Below are 23,717 nucleotides of genomic sequence, written 5' to 3' on the forward strand. Positions count from 1 at the left end.
GTAATATGTATATCAAGTTTCACACCAAAACTTACAGTGTATGTAATGAAGCTTATACTTTGTTAAGCCTTTGACTGCCATCAGAAACTGTTGAAGGCAAATTCTCCGCTAACTCCGATCGCCGGTGACTAGCATGGCAGTTCCGCGAAAAATGCTTAAAATAGCAATCAAATAGGGACAAAGTAATAGCGTACCCAAGGGTTCCGTACCAAATGGCAAAAAACGGAACCCTTATAGATTCGTCATGTCTGTCTGTCTGTCCGTCTGTCCGTCTGTCCGTCCGTCCGTATGTCACAGCCTATTTCCACTGTTGGGATAAACTTTGTAAGATGGTGTATTTCGGTAACCGCTATTAGAATTTTCAATAAAAATTAATAAATTTAAAAAATAAAGGGGGGCAATCCATACATCTGACAAAAAATTTTTTTTCAGCTTACATATCCCTGGATAGGTCTTTAAAAAATACATTGTCGACAAAATCAATCTTTCCAAAGTGGAAAAACTAACATAAGAGAGTGAGAAAACTGCTATGCTGGATTTCAATGGAAACTAACAACGAAAATTGGTTTGAACTATCATTATTAGTTTTTAAGAAATAAAACATTTTCAAAAACAAATATAATCGTTCATACAAACACTACGTAAAACCAAGTTATTTTACACTTTTATATTATGTCATCTACTTGCTGTACGGTCATGAGCGAGTCCGACTCGCACTTGGCCGGTTTTTATACTTAATGGAATGTCAGACTAAGTTTTACAGAGTGTTTATACAATTTTTATTTATGCATGCAAAAAATACCTAAAGTACACATAAACATATTTTACTATGAGATCTCAAGCCTTTCCTGTGTCTTTTCGAAACTTATGGATTTCTCCAAAGACTACTCTAACAAAACCTCTTTCACCTCCAGGTGTCATGTACGACGGAAAAGAACGTCTTATGGCCGACGCAGAAATGGTCCTCGTCTCAGCCGGCGGTCGATTGGCCAACGTGAACAACTCCACAGCAAAAACCTTCATTACGTACAGACGAGCGCATCCAGGTGCACCATGTAATGCTCTCGTCGTCGTCGATGTGTGTGTGATTGTAGCAAGCAAGGGGGAATGTCCACCACATGCCTTTTGTATGATCCCTAAGAATTTGAATAAAGGTAAGGACTTTTTTTTCTTTTTGTGTGATGTTTATTGATTTTTGGCAGGTCGTCCAAAAACAGGTCTAATTGAGGGTACGTCAAAAGGGCTTTTGTGGTACGGAGTGACAAACGAGCAGACGGATTACCCGATGAGCAGTAATCGGCGCCGTCTTTTGAGGGTTAGGAATTTGGAGATTGCATATCAATCAATAATTTGGAGATATCATTGTAGTTTTAAAAAATGTAGCAATATAGCTCAGTGATAAAGTGTTTTTGAAAGGCTTAACATTTCAGATATATTTCTTAACTTTAATTTAGTCAAGCTACTTACTCAATATCTCTATATTTTGGTAAAACATGTTCAGCGTAAATTAACGAGTTACGCTACGCACAAAGTGAATGTAAAATGTAATCTTTGATATCACGATTATACAATGAGTAGGAAACTTTCTAGGTATTGGATTATTTATCTTTTTATATACAAATCCATATCTAATCTTATTATTCAATTCACAGTAAATATTTGTTTTTATGTATAACGATTTAGTAACTAAATGTGTGGGATTTTTTCTCCACAGTTTAATGGGAGATAGTTTCAAAATCAACCAACAGAAGATTTTTGTATTAATGAAGAGTTAAGATATGAACTGAAAGACTGATTTCCTAATACTTGATGTTAGACTTATTTTTTATTCCGTAAGTGTGTTCTTATCTTAATATGTATTTAAATTCCAGGTTTAATGGGCAGTGATGTGTTTCTCTGCTACAAGAAGTCAATGAACCGTCCACCACTAATTGCCTACAAACCCGATGTGCTGTTCAGGTAAACATAATATATTAAAAACACATTAAATTAATCCTTATTTATTGCGTATTTGAGTCTATTATCCAACTGCATTATTTCTTGGCAATCAATCATAGAGAATGATACAGATTCAGACCTTTGTTGTGTTGATATAAGGTCGACATTCAAAGTGATAACTTATAATTTAGCTATCATCTCAGTTTTTATAATGCATGTATAGACGAATTTTTAAGTTACTGCCGCACTTAGAGACATTTAATTATTACTTAAACTGTTCCTTTGTATCGACAAACCACTCGACATACACTCAGTCAACACCTCCTGAAGATACTCCGTGGAGGAGCTAAACATTATGTAGAGCGGTTTCGGTGTTTTTATTTTGCACCTCTGCTGTAAGAGCAAATAATTGCAAGCGGCAGGGCGGTGCTGCATACCATTTGCTAAAAATACATCTATAAGCGGAATGAAAACTAAAAATCTATTGTATTGTTAGTGTAAAAGAGAAATAGCTAACAATATTAATTCTATGCACAAATAAAACATATCTAGGTCACAGAAATTTCAAGTTCTCCTAAAATTTGGAACTGTAACTAATTATAACGTTCTCAGCGTGCGTCATTAATTAGCGGTTTCAAACGGGCCCGTATTTAATCATATCCCGTTTTATCTACTACAATTAGTCACATATAGCTCTGTACAAAAACTTTTATTTTTATGAAACGCCGGTAAACGAGCAGACGTATCACCTGATGGTAAGCAATCGCCGCCACCCATGGACACTTGAAACACCAGAGGCGTTACAAGTGCCTTGCCGGCTTTTTGGGGGTTAGGAATTTAAGGGTTCGGGAAGATTGGGAAGGGGGGAATTGGGTTTCCGGTAACCTCACTCACACAACGAAATACAACGCAGGCGTTGTTTCACGTCGGTTTTCTGTGAGGCCGTGGTATCACTCCGGTCGAGCCGGCCCATTCTTGCCGAAACATGGCTCTCCCACACTTAAAAAACAGCAGTTTTAACTGTACTTAGTAAATGTAGTTTGCACTAGAAAATACATTAAATAATAGTCTCTGCCCTTGACCTTCTAGTCTAACACAATATAAATAAACATCACCTTGGATCTTTTTTACGAATCTTCTATTAGTGCACCGCTAGCTTTCTACGACCCCTACTTTCGTCTGTGTTTTGTCATATTAAAAGATACTTGTTTAATGAAATAAATCTACACTAATATTTAAAGCTAAAGATTTTGTTTGAACTCGCTTATCTCCGGAACTACTGATCCAAATAGAATATTTTTTTGTGTTAGTATGCAATATTGATATTTGAAAGTAAGCAATTGCCACCGTTCATGAACACCCGAAACACCAGAAGCGTTAGAAGTGCGTTGCCGATCTTTTGGGGGTCAGGAATTTTGTTCGGTAGTTAAGGAATTGGGAAGGAGGGTAATTGAACTCCGGTAATAAGTCTCTCCGGTAATAAAACATCACGCTATGATCAATAGGAGCCAAGCAGAGCGGGTGAAACTGCGTAGAAGTAGTGAGTGTAGTGTATAAGATGGTAGTGCATCATTCCATTTTGTATTGAACAACTAGTATAACAAGTAAATTAAACAAACAAGATTTTAGCAGATGGCGACTATGACACAATCTGATTTTTATCTCAATTCTCAAGTGATTAGTATCGGGTTTTTATAACGATCAGCCTTGACTTTAATGTCAATATTGTTTACGCTACTAAACAAATATTATAATAACTTATCTATCAATAATTAGAATATAGATAAATGGGATTTTACTAGCAATTAGTAATTTCCTCTCTGATGCACTGGGAAAATGCGTGTGTGATAGTTTTCCTTATAACTTCACGTGTAATAATAATATACCTACATTACTTACCAAGTAATAATACTCAATTTCCTTATGCTTTCACTCGTGTGCTATGAGCCATGCCAGACAATGCTATTTAGCGCTTGTCTACTTGTAGAGTAGAAAACTAAATTATACGGTATTGACGTCAATTTTGATACTTGTCATTGTCATCCCCAATTCCCCATACATTTAGTTTTCTAAGTGGCATTTGTTTAACTAAAAATCACGGTTTACTTACGTAAATTAATGGAGAAAAGCTCTACTAGTTTCGAGTCACAAAGGGACTCTTCATGAATGTATTTTTTTTTTGAGCGGGGAAAATCATCCAATGACTTCTCCCGCCTTGGGTGAGGCGGGAGGGAGTGTCAGACTCTTACTGACTAAAAACCACCCCGTTCCTTCTCCTGCTTTGAGCCGGAGCCCCGGTAACTTCTCCTTCTCCCCTAACAACGCGACCTGCATCGACCTAACCTGTTAATTTTGTCCTAATTGAAGTTTTTTTTTTTACTTTTTACTCACAGGTATCCAACGGTAGAGAAACGTAACTTAGTATTTCCTACATCCGTGCCACTATTCTGTCTACCGATGGGAGCGACCCTGGAACTATGGCCTAACGATGCAGCGATGCCTAAACCAGTATTCTCTACTTTTGTATTGACTGTTGCGGATGCTACTTATAAGGTAAAAATTATGCTTTTTGGATAAATATTTAGTATCTATAGTTTTTTATAAAGGTTTGGTTAGAAAGTCGAAAAAAATACCGATGCGATGTTATCGCACTCAACTTTTTTCATGGTCTAAGCCGGTAAACAAGCAGTCGGATGGCCTGATGGTAAGCAATCGCCGTTGCCCATGGACACTTGAAACAATAAAGACGTTACAAGTGCGTTGCCGCCCTTTTGGGGGTGAAAAATTGAAAGGTAGTTGGGGACTCAGGGGTTGAGAAGATTGGGAAGGGAGGTAATTGGGCCTCCGGTAACCTCATGCAACCAAACACAACGCAAGCGTTGTTTTACGTCAGTTTTCTGGGAGGAGGATATTCTGGAGATTTGTACCGAAGTATGGCTCTTTGCAATGTTGGACTCACTTTTTAAAAGGAACTGTTACGTTGAGCTAATGCCTAATACGAGGCACAATGCAAAACACCTTATTATTACTAATCATGTCGAATTTTAATAAACTCTAGGTTAAAAATCAACAACATAATCTTGGTGTATGTAATAAATCCGCTCCACAAAACAATCCGTTTTCGACTTTACACCTCAGGGGCCGTTCAATTATTACGTAAGCACTATGGGGGGGCGGGGGGTCTTTGCTTTGCTTATTTTGGATGACATGGGGGGTAGGGGAGTCTAGATGATGATTACGTCATCGGTAGTTATTTTCTTTTTTACACGAATGGCAACCCACACATTGTCTTTGCTTGAAAACGAAAAGCATTTTCGGGGATTCCCGCAAGTAATACATACATTTAGTGAACAGTGCGCGGTAATTCCCCTACTCGCTTTAGAACCGAGTAAGGGAATTACCGCGCGCTGTTCACTTGTCTAAATTTCCTCTATCAGTGTATTGTTTCGTTTGGCTGCTATAGCGAGTAGACGTATTGTAAGCATAGTAAAGCAAGTTAACATTTGTGTTACCATTCATTCCATTATCCAAAGTTTAATGTTTAAATAAGATGTCATTTCAAATAGACAAATCCAAGTTATACCAAAAATTGTTTGAAAGTTTTAAAAAATCTCATACAAGTACGAAAGTACAAAATGTACAAAAGTTAGTTAACGAAGTGTGGCGAAATTATAAATTACAAGCAAAATCCGACAAGGAACTAGATATTATTGTATCTAAGAGAATCGAAGAAGAATTGCAAGCAGCGACTAAGAATAAATCCAATTTACTACATTTTTTTCTAAGGTGAGTGACGAAATCATTTTAGGTACCTACTAGAAATATTAGAAATCGCCAAAAAGTTTCTCTTTGCTAATTAGAAAATATTATGGCCTATCTTAAAGTATAGAGGTAATATTCATTATATAGATTTATTTCTTATAATTGATTCCGTCAATTGGTCACAAAATACAGGATGTCAGTTTTATACATATATATTATATACCTACAGAAAACTATACTCTATTCAAATAGGTATTTAACAGAATGTAAACAATCTTTATATGTCTTTTTATTGAAATATGTGGTTTAAAATTGTAAACTGTGTAAAATCTGTTGTGATTCATTTAAAAACTCAACCAATATTAAAAAATTGCTTTTCTGTAAATACATAAAGGTGCGTACAAACATCGTGAGGCGTGCGCCGCGAATGGTTCGCACGTATACATGTGCCGTAGCATGCCTCAGGTTGATGTATGCGAGACGAACCATTCGCGGCGCAAGCCTCGCGATGTCTGTACGCACCTTTACAGATATCTGATTTTATAATTGCATATTTCAATAAAAAGACATATCAAGATTGTTTATATTCTTTTAAATACCTACTTGAATAGACTATAACACCCTGTATTTTGTGACCGGAACGATTTGCTCGTTTAAAGATATTAGATTTAAAGCCATAGGGTTTTGTATTTACCATATTTATTGCCATACTTTGTATTTATGTAGCTTAATAAGAGAATCTTTAGCAGAACCCATAGAAAGTTTTTATTTTTAGGCAACCTGTAAACCTGCAGAAAAAACACAAATTACACAGCCAGCTTCAAATATTAAAAAACAGGAAGAAGATAAAATAAAAACCGGTAATGAATCACAACAGCAATGCGAAATTAATAAAAATACAGATAAACAGAGACCAAAACCTTCTCAGGAAGCTATGAAAAATAAGATTGCTCTACTCGAAAAAAATTTGAATGCTTTGTATTCTGCCAGAGATACTATGTCAATCCGTGCTGAAGTTGATAAACAGATCATTAAGTTGCGCGAGGAAATAAAAACAGCAAAACAGTCTTTAAACAGGAAGGTTCAAAACGCAGTTGCCCAGAAGAAACACAGGGATGGTATGAAAAGAAAGTTAGAAGATATTTGTCATGAAAATCCAGAAATGAAAAAAAGACTATCTCTGAGGGATTCAGTGGGACGTCCTAATCTTGAAAGCAATCAACCTTTACTATTGAAAACAATCGCGGATATAGCTTTATTTGGGAGTGCAGCAGATGATAGAAGACGAACGGAATCAATTCGCAGCGTAAAAACTCTTGATGAACTCACACAAGAATTACGTAAAATGGGATTTGACATTAGTCGCAGTGGGACATATCTTCGTTTGATTCCCAGAAAATCTAATTCTGCAGAGGGACGAAGACATGTATCGACAGTCCCTGTTAAGCTCATTCGGGCTCAAACTGATCACCACAAGAGCCACTTAGATAGCAAGTTCGCTGAAACATCAATCCATTATTTAGAGAACATAGCATCCATACTAGGACCAGATCAAGTATTTTTCATATCTCAAGATGATAAAGCTCGAGTCCCTATTGGCGTAACTGCGGCAAATAAGCAAGCACCTCTTCTAATGCACATGGAATATAGAATCAAATTGCCTGATCACGATTGGGTAATCGCTGAGCGTCATAAATTAATACCATCTGTTTATGCTGGTATCAAAATCACTTCCAATATGCTAGGACAACCGCAAGCCGTTGGATATTCTGGACCAACATACATCGCTATTCGAAGTGGAAAGCATAGTTCATCTACTGCTAATACTCATGCTCAGGATTTCGAGACGCTTCTCGAACTTGAAGAGTTTCGACCATTAGCTAAAACTGACCATGGACTAGTAAAACCAGTGGTAATCATGACGGTTGATGGAGGGCCAGATGAAAATCCGCGTTATCAAAAAGTCATAGGGTTTGCTATACAACACTTTAAGCGACATGATCTCGATGCATTGTTTTTAGCTACCAATGCTCCCGGAAGAAGTGCGTATAACAGAGTAGAGCGCAGAATGGCTCCTCTTAGTCGGGAACTGGCTGGTTTAATATTGCCTCATGACCATTTTGGGTCTCATTTGGATGAACGTGGCGTTACAATTGATGAACATTTAGAAAGATCTAATTTCGAATTTGCAGGAAAAGTATTAGCTGAAGTATGGAGTTCAATGGAAATTGATGGCTATAATGTTAATGCAAAATATGTTGGGGCAGGTGAACAAGATCTTCCTGATTTTCCAGACATTAAATGGTATTCAGAACATGTGCGTGAAAGCCAATACTTGCTCCAAATTGTAAAATGTAGAAATACAGAATGCTGTCGTCCAAGAAGTGGACTATTTAGATTACTAGACAACAGGTTTCTTCCACCACCTGTAAAAGTAAAACAAACAGTTGATGACTTGGTTTTAGATGAAGGAGGGCAATTTCTTAATCTTCCAGTCAATTTAGCTCTACGCTTAAGTGCTTCACTCAAAGATTTCCTGCAAATGCCATACGATTATTTTTGTCCGACGGTACAATTGAGGCTATCAAGTCGAACATGCAAAACGTGTGGTCTTTATCATGCTTCCGTCAAGTCACTAAATCGTCACATCGAAAAGATCCATAAGAAAGTAAACACGCACACTGATAGGAAAGTTAGACCTGTAAGAGTCGCTGCTCGTCGTGCTAATGAACTGATGTGCATTATTCAAAATTTAGAGCACCATGATGTTGAATGGCTCGATGAGAATGACGTAGACATTCCAAAATCGGATGAAAGCGAGCAGACTCACAACACTGAGCAGCAATCGAAGCAATCCAATGTCATCGAAAACTTAGAATCATGGATTCGGGTTTCATGGACTGAAGACTGTTAATTTGAATTTAATATATGTACCAAAAATTTAAAATAAGTTTGTTATGTTAGTAAGATATAATATTTTTGTCCTTTACTCTATGTTGAATACCGTTTCAGTAAAATATAATCTCTATCCTAAATCTATTTTCTTATTTTTCAAATTATAATTATAACATTATAAAATTAAAAAAACAATACATTAATTGACAAATGTTTACGTAAGCATGGGGGGAGGGGGTAAGAGCTTTGCTTACTTTTGCTGACAAGGGGGATGGGGGGTAAATAAGTGCAATAAATCTGCTTACGTAATACTTGAACGGCCCCTCACTAATAAAATCTAAATCACATTACAGGTTTACGGCTCAGCAGTGACGTTCTACGAGAAGTACCCGTACACACAGCTAACAGAGGAACAAATGGAACTGCTAGGATGGCGGGAAGGAGTCTCACATAACACTCATTCGGTGTACGCTATCAAGTGCATATGTCTACTGTCCCGGTGGCCTTTCAGCGATACCTTTGAAAGATGGCTGATTTACATACTGGTGAGTTTATTTGTGTTTTTAAGTCTCGCTTGAATACTCAAACGCTACTCAATTTTAAGTTATCGTGCTATCTCTGTCATTTTATAAAGAATTGATAGTGACAGAACTACATTTGAGAGCGTCTTAAAATTGAGTAGCGTTTGAGTATTCGGGCATTTGACTGCCAATAGAAAACTGTTGAAGGCAAATCCTCCGCTAATGTCGGTCACCGGTGACCACCACGGCGTTCAATGTGTAAATAATAGACCTTTGTATGAAAATAATTAATTGATCGGTTTGAGTGTAAAAGATTTTTTTCAATATCTGTACCTTTAGTATAAATTTAATTTACGTTTAGAGCAAAACGAGATCGCGTTCAGCGCTCTGATTGGTTGGTTTCTTCGAACCAATCAAAGCACTGAACGCGCTCTCATTTCGATTACTTTTAACGTAAAGCAAACTCGTACTAAGGGTACTGTAATACTAGTAGCATAACGAATATGTTGCTGTTCATGTAGAAATCATTAGGTAACCTATCTTTGCTATTAAGTACTAATAGTAGCATAACAAATCTATGTACACAGTTATCAATCTGCCAACGACACTAATACATTTTATATCTCTTTCAGGAAATGTCATGGAGTAAAGAACCTTTAAACATACCGATAGAGAGGTATATAACACATTTATTAGAAGAAGTGCCCTTTCCTGAACCAAGAATATTGTTACAAGTAAGTTTCTTATATTTATATTTGTTGGCCTATTACATGGGACTTATAATACAAATGGTGAAAAGTGGGTGTAAATTGTATAGCGGCTTTGCCGTAATGTGCACTTCTGCCTACCCCTTTGAGGATAAAAAGGCGTGACGTAAGTATTTTTTATATTTATTTATTTTATTCATTAATTATATCTAATGGTTAATATTCCCGTGTTCCAGTTATCCCCAACAAACCAGCACGACCGTGTAATAGTGACCCGGCGCGACGACCAGCCACTCGTGCGCAGCGGGGCCAGCTTCAGGCAGTTACTGCTCAACCTAGGACCAGACAACTGTCTGCTTGTACTAGCATTAGCTATCACCGAACAAAAAGTACTTATACACTCGCTCAGGTAAAAATCGCTACGTTTTATAAAACAATCAAATATCGACTCTATGTTAATTGTAATAAAGTTCAATTTGTTGTAGCCTATACGTTAAGTGGATTTCTTACTGAATTTGAATCAAAGTATCAGTAATACTTCTTTCTTTTGAATACCTTTTTTACTTAAAATTTCAGAACTATATGAGTTATTTTACTAACTAGTGAGAAATCATATTATTTTATTATTATTTTTACAGGCCCGATACTTTAACAGCAGTCTCAGAAGCCGTCTCAAGTCTCCTTTTTCCATTCAAATGGCAGTGTCCATACATACCATTATGTCCATTAGGTAAGTAAACATATTACCTAACAAATACGTACAAAATGCACTCAAATATAAACCTTAACTTCTTGCAATTAGACATCATAATTGCAAAACATAATACATACTCCAAATCTACAATCATTTATGAACTTTATGTATCAAGAGTTAGAGTTGAATATTGATGATTTTGTTCTTTTTATAGGTTTAGCAGAAGTATTACACGCTCCGTTGCCATACCTTATCGGAGTCGACTCAAGATTTTTTGATCTGTTCGAACCCCCACCTGATGTGACCTGTGTTGATTTAGACACTAATAATATTACAGTAAGTACTATAATAGATGCTTAATGTTCTTTCAGATAAAAAAATAAAGTCTGCATGTAGAAGTAACCCAAGCTTAAGAATAAATGTAGAAAACGATTGGATATTGGTTGGGCGAATTTATATTGCGTTATTCGATTTTGGGTGATCATCACTCTCACAATTATCCATCTAAATTAACTAAAAATCACGAGTAGAATAGTTTCGAGTCATAGAGGGACTCTCCTTCATGAAGAGCCGCGTGCGCAAACGCGGCGACGACGTAGCGTAGCGTACTGACTAGGCTACGGGACGTCCATTAATGTATGTGAGCAAACCGTGATTTTTAATTTAGTATTTCTCACGATAGTAATTATAAAAATTATCCATCTACATACTACAGATATTCCAGATTTTATAACATCCATTACGATGCAAAAAGAGTTTTCTGATAAATAATAAGTGTTTATTTGTGTTTCCAGATATGCGAATCACAAAGGCATATATCTCTAAAACTATTGCCGAAGCGACAAGCGAGAGCTCTTAGACAAACGTTAGATTTACTTTACGGAAATATTAGGCCAGGTTCGTACATTTTAATCAGCATTCAGTGTTATAAATGTAACTTGTTTACCCATTATCTATCATTTACCCTAATTTGTCTTGTCCCTAATAGAATTAAGAACAATTTAAAGTACATAGTCAATGTACCTACATTATAGATTGTCAAATACCGAATAGCGCTAGCGCAATATATTGCAAAACTATCACTATTATAACTATTGTAGTAGGTAGTATTCTATTTGTATGTGTTTATTTTCAGCATCACCAGTTCACCATTCAAGCGAAGCTAAATACAATGGAGAACCAACTACAAGTTTAGACAGGGATTTCCAAAAGAGGAAAAAGGAGGTAATAATACAAATTATTTTTAGTTGTCTATGTATTTTTGTTATGTTAATACTGTGAAACTAATTCATAAAGAGAGAAAAGTGAATGAATTAACTTAACCCATGATAACCACAAGTTTAAATTGTGTACAATTTGTTGTCAAATTTATTTTTACTTTAAAGTCAGCGCCTACTGCAATAGATTTATCTTTATGCCATGAATAGTGTTGTGACTAGCAATATAATTACATGGTTGGTACTACATGGTTGTTTATTGTGTGAAAGTTGTCACTCTGCTTAGTTGTTAGAAAATATATGACTACTACTTTCGTTACTACTTGTGGTTACTTGTGGTTACTAAGATTTATAAAGCTATTGTATGTTCATCGATATTGAGAAATATTTTATTTAAATTAAAATAAATAGTAATTAACTCATAACTACCAATTTTATACTTTTTCAGCAAGCATTAGAGTTGAAAATCCAAGAAGCGTTCCTTCGCTTCATGGCGGTGACTCTGCAGGGTTACCGCAACTATCTCATCCCTATAACGAAGGCGCCTACAGTCGGCACTACGGACCCACACGCACTGTTTCATATGGACGCCTTCTTACGGTCGAGGGACAAGGTAAATTGATATTTATTTATTATACCTTAAATATTTTCCTTTTTTCCCTTAGTATGTACTTTTAATAAATAAGTGTTGGTTATTTTCACTCACTGTCGAGAAACAGTGCCAAAACTATTAAGTATTATTGTTTGACATTATGGATTAACTGAACTATTATAAACTGAAGAGTAAGTTGAAATCAGTTACTGTTACCTACGCACTGTGTAGATAATTATAAGCTTGCAAACGTCTCTTCCAAAAATCGACATACAAAGTATTCATTCACACACCAAATCACTTTCTTAGTAAATATTTCAAACTACTATTTTTCTTTTCACAACTAATCATAATTACTTTCTTCCTTTCACAGACACACCAACGTTTCTACAGCCTAATGATGCGTACGCAAATGTTCACACGTTTCATAGAGGAACGCTCGTTCGTATACGAGCCGGATCAGGGACTCACATTTTTCGACGAGTGTATAGAAAGGGTCGCCGTAGGAGACGAGCAGTTACTCGGAATGGATACTAGTAATGCATCCGAGAGGACCGCTTTCGTTCTACCGCCTGATCCACCTGACCCAGGTAAAGTTTTTGGTACTTTATTATTTAGATATGTTGTTTGGCACTTTTAATGTATAATAACTATGGGAATTATGGCTTGTCATGCTGTAATTTTTTGCATTTACCAACCATTCAAATGATTAATTTTGTGTTGCACACGTCAAACACAAACCTTAGGTTTATGCCATTGCCATCTTGGTGTAATAACAATACTATTTACCTAAGGATAATAATTAACTAGCTAACCATAGATAGCAATGAAGACTACTAGTGCCATCTGGTGACCAAAATTCCCCATTGAATAAATCCCAGTAGCTCACAAAGTTTATTTCTATACAGAGGCCCGCTACACATACTCCCGGTTCGAGTTGGACCCGGCCGTGATGTCAGGCTGCAGCGGTCGCGCGAGGGGCGCAGCCCTGGGCGCTCTGCCCCCCGCCGCATTACACTCGGCAGAGTCGCTCACTGACGCTGAGCCTATGGCAAGACGAACCAAGCATGAGATTGCCGCTGCGCAAAGGTATTATACTATACTATGTCTTCTTTTTACATCTGTACGATAGGAACTGCTTTTTGATTTCGACTTTATTACAAAACTATAAAGTTGAAATTTATTAAAAACATTTTTGAGTTTAACTGCCCTACTCAGTAATTTAATGATTACTTGAACTATTCCTTAGTAACTATTTTCTACGGGTAAAAATTGCTAAGGACTGGGTTAAGTAACCATTAAATGACGGCGGTAAGAGTTACTTAATGCTCTCATCAACTCTATTGGTAAATCCAATTCCCGAATTAAATCCTACAAATGAATACTGATCTCATTTCACATACTTATTGCGCAAACAATCCACATATTTTGCGCAGCGTTTGCGCAAATAAAATTGACTTTTTGGTACATAGTTTTCCTCTTCAAGGATCTTCAATTAGATTAATATATCGATTGTTTAATTTTCCAGACTGGCCCGCAAAGCGAGTTTATCAGCGGAAGCTTGGGCGAAATGTTTGCTTGGCGCGTGCTACTCTCTCTACTTCCTGTCGCTGCCGTGTCGAATGATGCTCAATAGAGGACGGGAACATTCCACGTTGAGAGCTGCGTTCGAACTGTTAGAACGAGCTACGAAGTTAAAAGTTCCTTGTGATGAGGTAAGTGTAAATTGTATACTTAATAAAAGTTAAAAAATATATTCATATTATTATATTATGTAGTTCTAAAGTTAAAATAGAACATTTATGCTTTGGGACAGGTAGGTGGAGTCCTCTAAAATGGAGGAAAGAACCACTGTAACAAAGATAGTTTTAGGCTACATTTGCATTATTCACTCATACCAATAATATATCCATATCTTATTCACGTCTTACAAAAAAGATATGCTATTAAAATAATTGTAAATTAAAAAGACCCGATTATCGTTGCGTAACCAATTGTAACCGCGTCGAATTTCATAAAATGTCGCTCATGAATATGAGCCCCAGCGTGGTAAGAAATTATTCGAGTTGCCTTATCAAACGTCTTATACAAAGAAAATACTATAACGACCAAATAAAATTCATTCCTTTCCCCTCGTCAGGTGTGCTACCGCGTAATGATGCAGCTATGCGGCAACCACTCTCTGCCAGTACTAGCGGTGCAGCTGCTGTTCCTCATGAAGCGGGCCGGCCTGCAGCCCAACGCGCTCACCTACGGGTACTACAACCGATGCGTACTCGAAGCTACCTGGCCGCAGGACATGCCCAGGTAATATACACAATAATACTAAATTAATAAACTTCTTTTTTTTAGCACCATCTAATTAGCACAAAGCTAAGGGAAGGCCATTCACTGCCTGTTTTATAGTTACCACTAGCTTCCGCCCGCGACTCCGTCCGCGCGGATGTCGGTCTTCGCGTGGAAGTTTTATTTCTACATTTTGTGTAACTCTGACAATGACATCTTATAAATATCTATTGGACCCAAATACGGCAAGGCCCATAATAATTAAGGAGATCACTCTATTGAGCTACTGCTGTTGAGCTCGCGTTCTGTAGAATGAAACTGAAAAATAAAGATTTTTTTCTATGTATTTTTCCATGATATAAAGTATCCTATTTTATGACCAGGATAATAAGGTATAATTATACCAAGTTTCATCGAAGTGGAACCGTTTTTACGTGATGCCTGAACATACAGACAGACAAACAAAAAAAAAATCACATATTTGGGTTTGGTATCAATCCAACACACCCCCTGGTATATTTTATTCTTTCAATGTTTTCAATGTACAGAATTGACCGTTCTACAGATTTATTATAATATGAATGAATGAATGAATGAATAAGAGCGTTATAAACGTAAGAGTAGACAAATATAATCAGAAAGCTCCAAACTGCTAAGCTATCGGAATTTACCACAAAAGATAGACATTTGCTGTCGTGGAATATTTTTTAAACAATTTTAAGGAGAACATTTCCGTCATACATGATTTCTGTGTAGCTTTAACCATTAAGGCTGCACACGCGACGGAAGCTTGAAAAATGGAGTAAGTTCTCCTGTTTTGCCAACATTTCCCTTCACTGCTCTGATCCTATTGATCGTAGCGTGATGAAAAGTATACTATAACCTGCCCAGGAGTATGAAGAACAATTGTACCAAGTTTCGTTGAAATCTGTCGAGTGGTTTTTGTTTCTATAAAGAACATACAGACAGACAGACAAAAAATTTTCTGATTGCATTTTTGGCGTCAGTATCGATCACTAATCACCCGCTGATAGTTATTTTGGAAATATATTTCATGTACAGAATTGACCTCTCTACAGATTTATTATAAGTATAGATGTTGTATCCAATCAACATTAAATTACTTATCCAAGTGCTCTACTGTCGTCCAATGGTTAAAAAAATCATTTTATTACCGTTTTCTATATTTGCTTTGTATATTTTATTGTTATGACACTTTCTTAGATAATTGTTGTATTTTTCAGTGGCGCGCAGTTACTATGGAACAAGTTACGTATCGCAGTAGTTGGCGCTGCATTGTTCCGGAAAGCAGGCGCGCAGAGAGCAAGTCGCAACACCCTCAACTCTACGTCGGCAGGCAGTAAGATATCTTGCTAATTATTCTGTTGTTAACTTTCTATTTATTCTGGACTATTGGAGTTTTATACATATTTTTCGCAATTCTCATCGTATCACGGAGTCTGGAACTGTCTGGATGTGCCACGATTCTCATTTTCTATTGGGACTCACAATGTCACTGGTGAAAAGTGGATATTGTATCTTTCGAGGAAGAAATGACGTGGTATCTTGTTATTATTTTGATGACCCTTTTAATCTCTTTAATAGTGTATAATAATATTTTGTCTATAACGTGTATTATTTATTCCAGGCAGTAGTACCCTACCGCGCGTTCGGTCGGCGGCGGCAGTGGGCGAGGGGGGAGAGTTGGCCGGACTCGCCAACATGGCCGCCTGCGAACCGGCGCACAGCCGGACCAGCTTGGACTCGGGTAAATAGATGACATTTATTGACCTCCTTTGGCTATGGATCTTAAACTAAGTATTACATTGCAACATGTGAGTGTTTGCATAAGCTTATACAGAGTTATTTGAAAGATATCGTTAATTTTGCAGGGCTGTCTTTCTAACATTGTAAACAACTTGTGTTTAGTGAGTTTTCAAAAGAATTTAAATCGAAAATTTTCATACGATATTAATATTGTGAATTGTTTTTCCAGCTGACGTTTTGTTTGTGTAATTTACTTTGCTATAAATAGTACAGTACAGTATAATACAATAGTATTATAAAGTACATTTATATTAAAGATGTCTATGTTTGACGGATAATGTTATAAGTATGTGTGAATCCACGTATTATAACTTACCTATTTGTCACCTTTCCAGCGTGTGACCGCGAGGCGGAGGCCCGGTCGTCCGCGTTCGAGGCGCTGGTCCGGCGGGGGAACATCGTCCGCGCCGCCACGTCCAGGACACACGCACACGCCATGTCCGCCGCCGCAGGGATACTCATCTCTGGTAACTTACTCGTTCTACTTACATTTTAATTATTATGCTATACAAGTGATGATGAATGATAGCGGTAGAAAAGGTATTTGTTTCCACCCTTTCTCTCCCCGCGAGTATTATAAAAGCGAACTACGGGATTACTGCAAGCATTATTAAACCTACTTGTTTTCATAGGTTCTCCAATCTGTCTGTTTATAAGACTAATGCCCGAATACTCAAACGCTACTCAATTTTAAGACGCTCTCAAAACTAGTTCTGTCCCTATCAATTCTTTATAAAATAACAGAGATAGCACGATATTTAAATACAACTTAAGCGTTTGAGTATTCGGGCGTCAGTGTTATAAGATTATGACAGAAATTCCTGAATTAAAATTGGCTTGCGAACTATCATAGATCTCTCGCGCATAGTTATATGAATTGTGCGGCATTGTCACATTTCTTTGACGTGATATTTCGTACGTTTGTAATGGCTGAACTATAATAGCTAATTGATACATTTAATTTAGGTGTTCCATCGAACCCGGATTTGAGTGAAGCATCAAGACCAAGAAGTAATTCATTAAATAACGAAGAGTCGTCTACGCCCATCCCCATACCAGAGAAAAGACAGGTACTAAACTATAGTTGTTATAAAGATCAATAAAATTGATACCATTGGTACATGTTATACAAGTAATATTATTAAATTCTTTATTTGCAGACAATACACGTAAGTCCGGACAGTCCGTCAGACCTCCGTATCCTCACGCGATCAGAAAGCTTCGCGGGAGATGCACAGATCGTGCAACAAATACAGAGGCTAGCGTTCCCTAATGGTAAGTACTAAGTAATAATACTAGTAACAAACAATGATTTTATTGTAACTTTCGTGAGACATACTAAATTAATTATTATGTTATCGGCTTACTCACGTATTGTTTTGACGAGGAACTCGACTAGTTTCAAGCCATGCTAGAGGCTCATATTCATGAGCAGCATTCCGCGACACACGACATTCATGAATATGAGCCTCTAGCATGGCTTGAAACTAGTCGAGCTCCTCGTCAAAACAATACGTGAGTAAGCCGATAACATAATAATTAATTATGTAACAAACAATTCATATTGGCTAGTAACTACAACTTGAACTGTTTTATTTCAGTAGCAACACCCAATACAAAATCTCGGTGTTCCCGGACACTGAGTTTCCCTGAGGAGCCGGAGAAGGAAGCTGCGGCTACTGACTTGCCTGATGCCAAAACGTCGCCTCTCAAGTTAGTATATATTTTGTTTATAACTTATTTCTTGTATGCCATAACATTGTAGAGGTTTTTAGTTATGAGTATGACATTATCCTTTATTCACTTTCAAAGACAGATGGATTCCGTAAGACCTTTCCACTTCTTCACTAGCAATAACAAATGCTTTTATAGTAGTTTTAAATAAGACCCCGAAAAGCCTTTGATATTGCGATATTAACCTTCTTAACACTGAATTAGTCAAAGGCACCGGCGTGCGAGCGACACTAACTTACGTTACTATAATTTCTAGGAAAGAGATACGAAGTCTGTTTACATAGTAGTAGAAGAGATAAGGGTTTATGGAAATTTTATTACCGCGACATTGGCACACTACTTTTACGACGAGCAAAGATATCTATAGCTTTAGTTTTCTATTACACAATAAAACAACACTTATTATTTACTTACAGAGTATCAGCCCGCACTCCGGTCCTGAGCGACGACCCCCTAGGCGCCCTGAGCCAGCCGGACCCGCCAGTAGAGGCGCCAGTCCCGAGGCCCGCGGAGGACGAGCCCGCGCTACCCAAGCACGAGCTCAGCGTCAGTCCCAAGCTGTTCCACCGCCGCAGTAACTCCTTCCAGGATGACCCTACGCCAGACCATACAGGGTATACAACTTCCTTTACTGTTTAACTAGACAACGGCACATCAACATCAATTATTCATTATTTCAATAAGGCAAAAAAAAAACAGCCATAAAAGTTAAAAAGAGGTATCGACCCATTTTTTGAAGTCGTTAAATATATTAAAAGATGTTCCTAAATGTAATAAACACTTTTTTTAATTGGTTCTACCAATCGCGAGGTAATCGCGATCTAATCAAATTAACCTCTTTTTAATGTTATTTAAATAGCAATGTTCCTATTTGTCGGTTTCTTAGAATTACGAGAAATTCCATGTTTTTGAACCGATTTCAGAGATTGTAATCTTAAATAATTAATTCTTAACGAAATCTGGCAGTTTAGGGTTGATGTGCTGGTGTCTAAATATAATCAGCTTCCTTTACAGCTTCGTTGCATGATTGTGATGTCGTGTGGCATGATGCACAGAGTACGAAACAGTAACAAATCTGTATAAATATGCGTAACATAAGTTTTGTCAGGTTTCGTGACATTACTGAAACGTTACTCGCTAAAAGTAAACCTATATTGCTGTGTTGTTTAAAATTTGTCTAAAGATCAGACTTTGATATGATTATTCGTATACGTTTAATATAGCATACAATATTATGCTATATTAAACATGAAAGTTTGTGAAAATAGGTGAACGTAATCTAATAAAAACATACTTACTTACTTAAAACTGGTCAAAGTATTAAAGCAAACTGCTCAATGGAGAATAGCAATCAATAAACCGGGCTTTTGTTGTGAAATTCTTGTGTTTAATGATATTATTCACTTTGAACATCTGCACACCTATACAATGTAAAGTCCTTTAACTAATCTCACTGCACTACCCTTGTGAATTTGTGTGTGACGTAGATATTCCTATAATAATTCTAAAAATGCTGCAAATAAAAGAGCATGCTAAGCCAACTAGACCCGATCACACATCCTTCACGTAGTATTGAAAGTAGTATCAGCGAGACGATATATTATAGACACTGACACTATACACACTTTTCCTAAAGCATTCTTCTTCCGTAGCATTTTGACATAACATCTGTTCAGTCTGGCTTCGATTTTAGTCCTACCGTGATGTAGCCCGCCAATAATAATCGTATAAAACTCCTATGCTAGATGGAGTGGATCTATTCTTTGTCGGATTTCATTGTGATTTTCCTGATGGGTAATAACCATATGGGTAATCTAAGAATCAAAGCCCAATTTGAATATGTTGCTAAATGGGTCGGAAGACATGCTCCATCGTGAGACCGTTCTTCGTCAAACAGTTACTTAAGTAAGCCGATAACTTCTATCTTAATAATTAATATCTATTTCTATTGAAAATCGTCTCGCTGACCTCCTTTTTGGTGTGTATTTCCCCCGTACCGCCCCCCACCTGACAGTCGCGCCCGCTAACGTTTGAGAGTACAGCTAGTCCTACATCCCTTGTGAGCGAGATAACCTCGATAGTTTCCTGTACGCAGGAAACTGCACAGAAGTGAGACGGCGCCCGCTGGTACCGTGTCCTCAAGCCTCGTCAGCCTTGGGAACACACTCAAGATCAGCTTCGGGTGAGTCATTGAATTATATAGTTTTCACATTAAATGTTAGTGATAAATGAGTGTTTAGTTCATGATTTAAGTGTTATTTTTTTTGTGTTGTCTTGGTATGATAAAGTTTTGATATCGACAGTCGATCCCGTTAGCGTTGACTACGTGATTTGCTGTTGTCACGCCATACAAAATGTAGTTAACTTTACGCGATCAAATTGGTGAAAAATGTCGCAATATTTGAGTTTGATTCGGAATATCAGAATGTATTTCAAAGGTTTTTCTTTAATACCCAAATCTACCGATAGATTACACAGAATGACGCAAATTGACTGCTAAATATGACTTTTAAAAAATTAATACACTTTTTTTGAAAGAACATTAAAATACCAAGACAACTATCTATGTGTAAATATAATTATACAATCTTGTTGTCATGTATAGATGTCACTGCTATGTTTTAGTTCACGTACAACATCTTGTACTATACGAAGCATGTGTTTCATTGTCTGGGGGCCACTCGCTCCCTGTTCTTATTTTCTTATAGTTTTTTTAGCCTTCCATATTATGTGGCTGTGTTGCGTTTTTGAGTAAAAGATTCAGTAGAACTCTTATACAAGGAATAAGTGGTTTTCTTAAGCCTTTCACTGCCAACAAAAAACTGTTAAAGGCTTTTTCTCCACTAGTGTCAGTCAGCGTTGTCTGACATGGTCTCTAATGTGTTAAATGATAAGACACATCATAAACTAATTGTTTCCTCCATAGGAATAATTTTCACTAGATTTAAACACAATCAAAGATTTCAGTAAAGGACGAATCAATAAGTACTTTTACTTAAAAACGCAGCCAGCCAGTTGGTGTTGAATATTATTTCTCTAATAAAATAGCTCTGTTATTTTATTAACCGCACCGACACGCAGTACGCTAGCTTGTTTGTTTTCTTAGACGCTATTCGCCCGCCCGACTGTCGTTGCGCAAGGAAAACATGAAACTTGGGAAGGCTATGATCGAGAATTACTTCAGGTGAGAATCTCGAATGTTACAAGAACAAACCATTTGAAACTTGATTACTAAAAAAATTAAATTAAAATAATATGTTTTTACTTATAAACGAACAATGCAGCCTCACTCTATGTCTGCTGTAAGTATTCATTACAAAAACCATGCCATCCATGATTTTGATTTCCCATTTAGTACCCAAACGACGTTTGATGTCTTCATTGTGATCAAAAATGTTTCCTCTTCACTGTTGTTCCAGTCATGATGTCTGCATGTTTTGCCCTTATAGTCAAACGCTACTCAATTATTTATGTCGATAGAATACTCAAATGTCAACAACCCTTAAACTCCTAACCCTCCAAAAAGCCGGCAACGCACTTGTAACCTCTGGTATTTCGGATGTCCATAGGTGACGGCGATTGCTTACCGTAGATGATCCGTCTGCTCGTTTACCGGCTTTATACCATAAAAAATCAAATTCAAATTATTTTCTTAAATAATATAACAATGGACCCTGTCGGGTACGCTACCTAAGGTCCAATGTCTAGTGAATTACTCTTTATACCCTCAGATACAAAACTCAGATAAAAAATTGAGCAGCGTTTCAATATAAGGGCGTTAGTAATTTATTTTCAATGCACCTGTCTTGTACAAAGCATGGTTGTTTTAGTTTTTGTATATAGATTATTTTTTGCTACATACCAAATTCAGATTAAAAAATATCAAACAGAACCATATATTTTAATCAGCTGTGTACTAAATTAGGGTTTGTTTTTTAGCCCTACGAGTATAGCTGGGAAAAGGTCCAATGAGCTATTACAAAGTGGGTTAAGCAGTCTGAAGTCTGCTGCAACGAGTGTGGCGAAGAAGTTCGATGAAATGAAAGAGGTTATATCTGCCAACTCTACTCCTGTGAAGGGTGCGTTCGGTAATGCGACCAGTGCTCTAAACAGTCTGATTGGAGAGGAAGATTCTACTGACGGATCGTCCGAAATTAATCCTGATGGTGAGATACTTTTATATCTTCTTTAGTATTTTATTTTATCTCGGTTGAATGTAACAGATCGTTCACTTCAATGAAAACGAAGTAAACTCGATCAGCGTCCACCGTTTGATTGACCAGCTCGAATAAACCAACCAACAGTGGCCGAATGCGATCACTCTCTTCGAGTTGGAATTGACAGTAAAATATAGCCTAGCAAAGTGCGTGTTTCGTTACTATTGTGTCTAATGAGTTACCAGACCATACGATCTCATTTCTAAATCCAGTACCAAAGATGACTACTTTAATTGTAACCGTTTCGTTATTTAATTAGCCCGACTCGGAACAATAATATTTAAATAGAAACTGAATTCACAAGAAAGTTTATATTTATATTTAATCTGAACTTTTCGTACACATGTTTTTATATTAATTTAATGTATTATTTCAGAATGGGTTGGCGGCATAGGGTTCAGACGGGCGTCTAGCGACGCGGAGTTGGCTTGCTCGATGGAGCGCGGCTCCCTCGCTACGCTAATCTCGCACCTTCCCGACAACCTATATCCAGCCATGAGTGTGAGTACTTTAAATACATATTAAGATACATTATTAGTGTAACAATTTATCCTTGAAAATGTCTCTAGATTGGCCTAGACGAACGTATATCTGCCAAATACGACGGACGGTAAAAATCTCCCTCAATTTTTTTATGGTAAGCGGTAAAAGAGCAGACGGATCACATGATGGTAAGCAATCGCCGCCGCCCATGGACACCTGAAACACCAAAAGCGTTAAAGTGCGTTGCCGGCCTTTTTTAATTTGATTGTTGGGGAATCGGGAATTGGGAAGATTGGGACCCCTTCCTAATCTCCCTCACTTACACAACGCAAGCGTTGTTTCACATCGGTTGTCTTTGAGGCCGTGTCATACCGGTCGAGCCGACAAGAGTCAATAAACGAGTAAACATGGATATTGATGAAAGTAGATAAAGCGAAAGAAGTATGCTAGAATCGTGTCATTTGGTGTTCCATTCAAATGTCCTCCTATCTCCCATTGGCGTAGCTATGCATGAATGTAATGGTAGCTAAAGAAGTCAAAAACATATGTTAGTACTAGAGGCTTTCAATGGTTTCAAAGTTCATATTTGCATGTCCTTTTTTTTACAGGAGCACACGACATCAGAAAACTCCTCAATAGTAGTACATCTGTCATCGTGTTCGCAATGCCACCAGTGCCTCGCGTTCCTATACGACGAGGATATCATGGCGGGCTGGGCGGCCGACGACTCCAATCTCAATACTAGATGCATCGCGTGCGGCAGGCATACTGTGCCTTTATTGTCTGTACAGGTAACTTATATTAGTATATATGTAATATAATATAGAAAACGAAACGAGAGCGC

General features: G+C 37.2%; 1 protein-coding gene across 6 annotated transcripts in view; it reads left to right on the plus strand.

The window, feature by feature from the left end:
- Positions 1-23,717, plus strand: part of LOC118274167 (DENN domain-containing protein Crag) — a 42,197-nt gene that overhangs the window by 10,387 nt on the left and 8,093 nt on the right. For 2 of the 6 annotated variants that reach the window (XM_035591589.2, XM_035591587.2), the window contains exons 4-30: positions 915-1,154; positions 1,872-1,959; positions 4,332-4,491; positions 8,949-9,140; positions 9,749-9,850; positions 10,060-10,232; positions 10,462-10,553; positions 10,732-10,853; positions 11,312-11,414; positions 11,653-11,741; positions 12,183-12,347; positions 12,700-12,916; positions 13,235-13,415; positions 13,855-14,041; positions 14,467-14,633; positions 15,857-15,972; positions 16,261-16,380; positions 16,775-16,906; positions 17,406-17,509; positions 17,600-17,714; positions 18,041-18,152; positions 18,590-18,787; positions 20,269-20,355; positions 21,280-21,357; positions 22,113-22,339; positions 22,767-22,891; positions 23,482-23,664. In XM_035591589.2, the coding sequence (XP_035447482.2) occupies positions 915-1,154; positions 1,872-1,959; positions 4,332-4,491; positions 8,949-9,140; positions 9,749-9,850; positions 10,060-10,232; positions 10,462-10,553; positions 10,732-10,853; positions 11,312-11,414; positions 11,653-11,741; positions 12,183-12,347; positions 12,700-12,916; positions 13,235-13,415; positions 13,855-14,041; positions 14,467-14,633; positions 15,857-15,972; positions 16,261-16,380; positions 16,775-16,906; positions 17,406-17,509; positions 17,600-17,714; positions 18,041-18,152; positions 18,590-18,787; positions 20,269-20,355; positions 21,280-21,357; positions 22,113-22,339; positions 22,767-22,891; positions 23,482-23,664 (3,875 nt within the window). The remainder of the gene's footprint in view (positions 1-914; positions 1,155-1,871; positions 1,960-4,331; positions 4,492-8,948; positions 9,141-9,748; positions 9,851-10,059; positions 10,233-10,461; positions 10,554-10,731; positions 10,854-11,311; positions 11,415-11,652; positions 11,742-12,182; positions 12,348-12,699; positions 12,917-13,234; positions 13,416-13,854; positions 14,042-14,466; positions 14,634-15,856; positions 15,973-16,260; positions 16,381-16,774; positions 16,907-17,405; positions 17,510-17,599; positions 17,715-18,040; positions 18,153-18,589; positions 18,788-20,268; positions 20,356-21,279; positions 21,358-22,112; positions 22,340-22,766; positions 22,892-23,481; positions 23,665-23,717) is intronic. The other 4 variants (XM_035591591.2, XM_035591590.2, XM_035591592.2 and 1 more) reach the window with 4 other exon arrangements.

Source organism: Spodoptera frugiperda, chromosome 3 (genome assembly GCF_023101765.2).
Source record: "Spodoptera frugiperda isolate SF20-4 chromosome 3, AGI-APGP_CSIRO_Sfru_2.0, whole genome shotgun sequence".
NCBI classification, from domain to species: Eukaryota; Metazoa; Arthropoda; class Insecta; order Lepidoptera; family Noctuidae; genus Spodoptera; species Spodoptera frugiperda.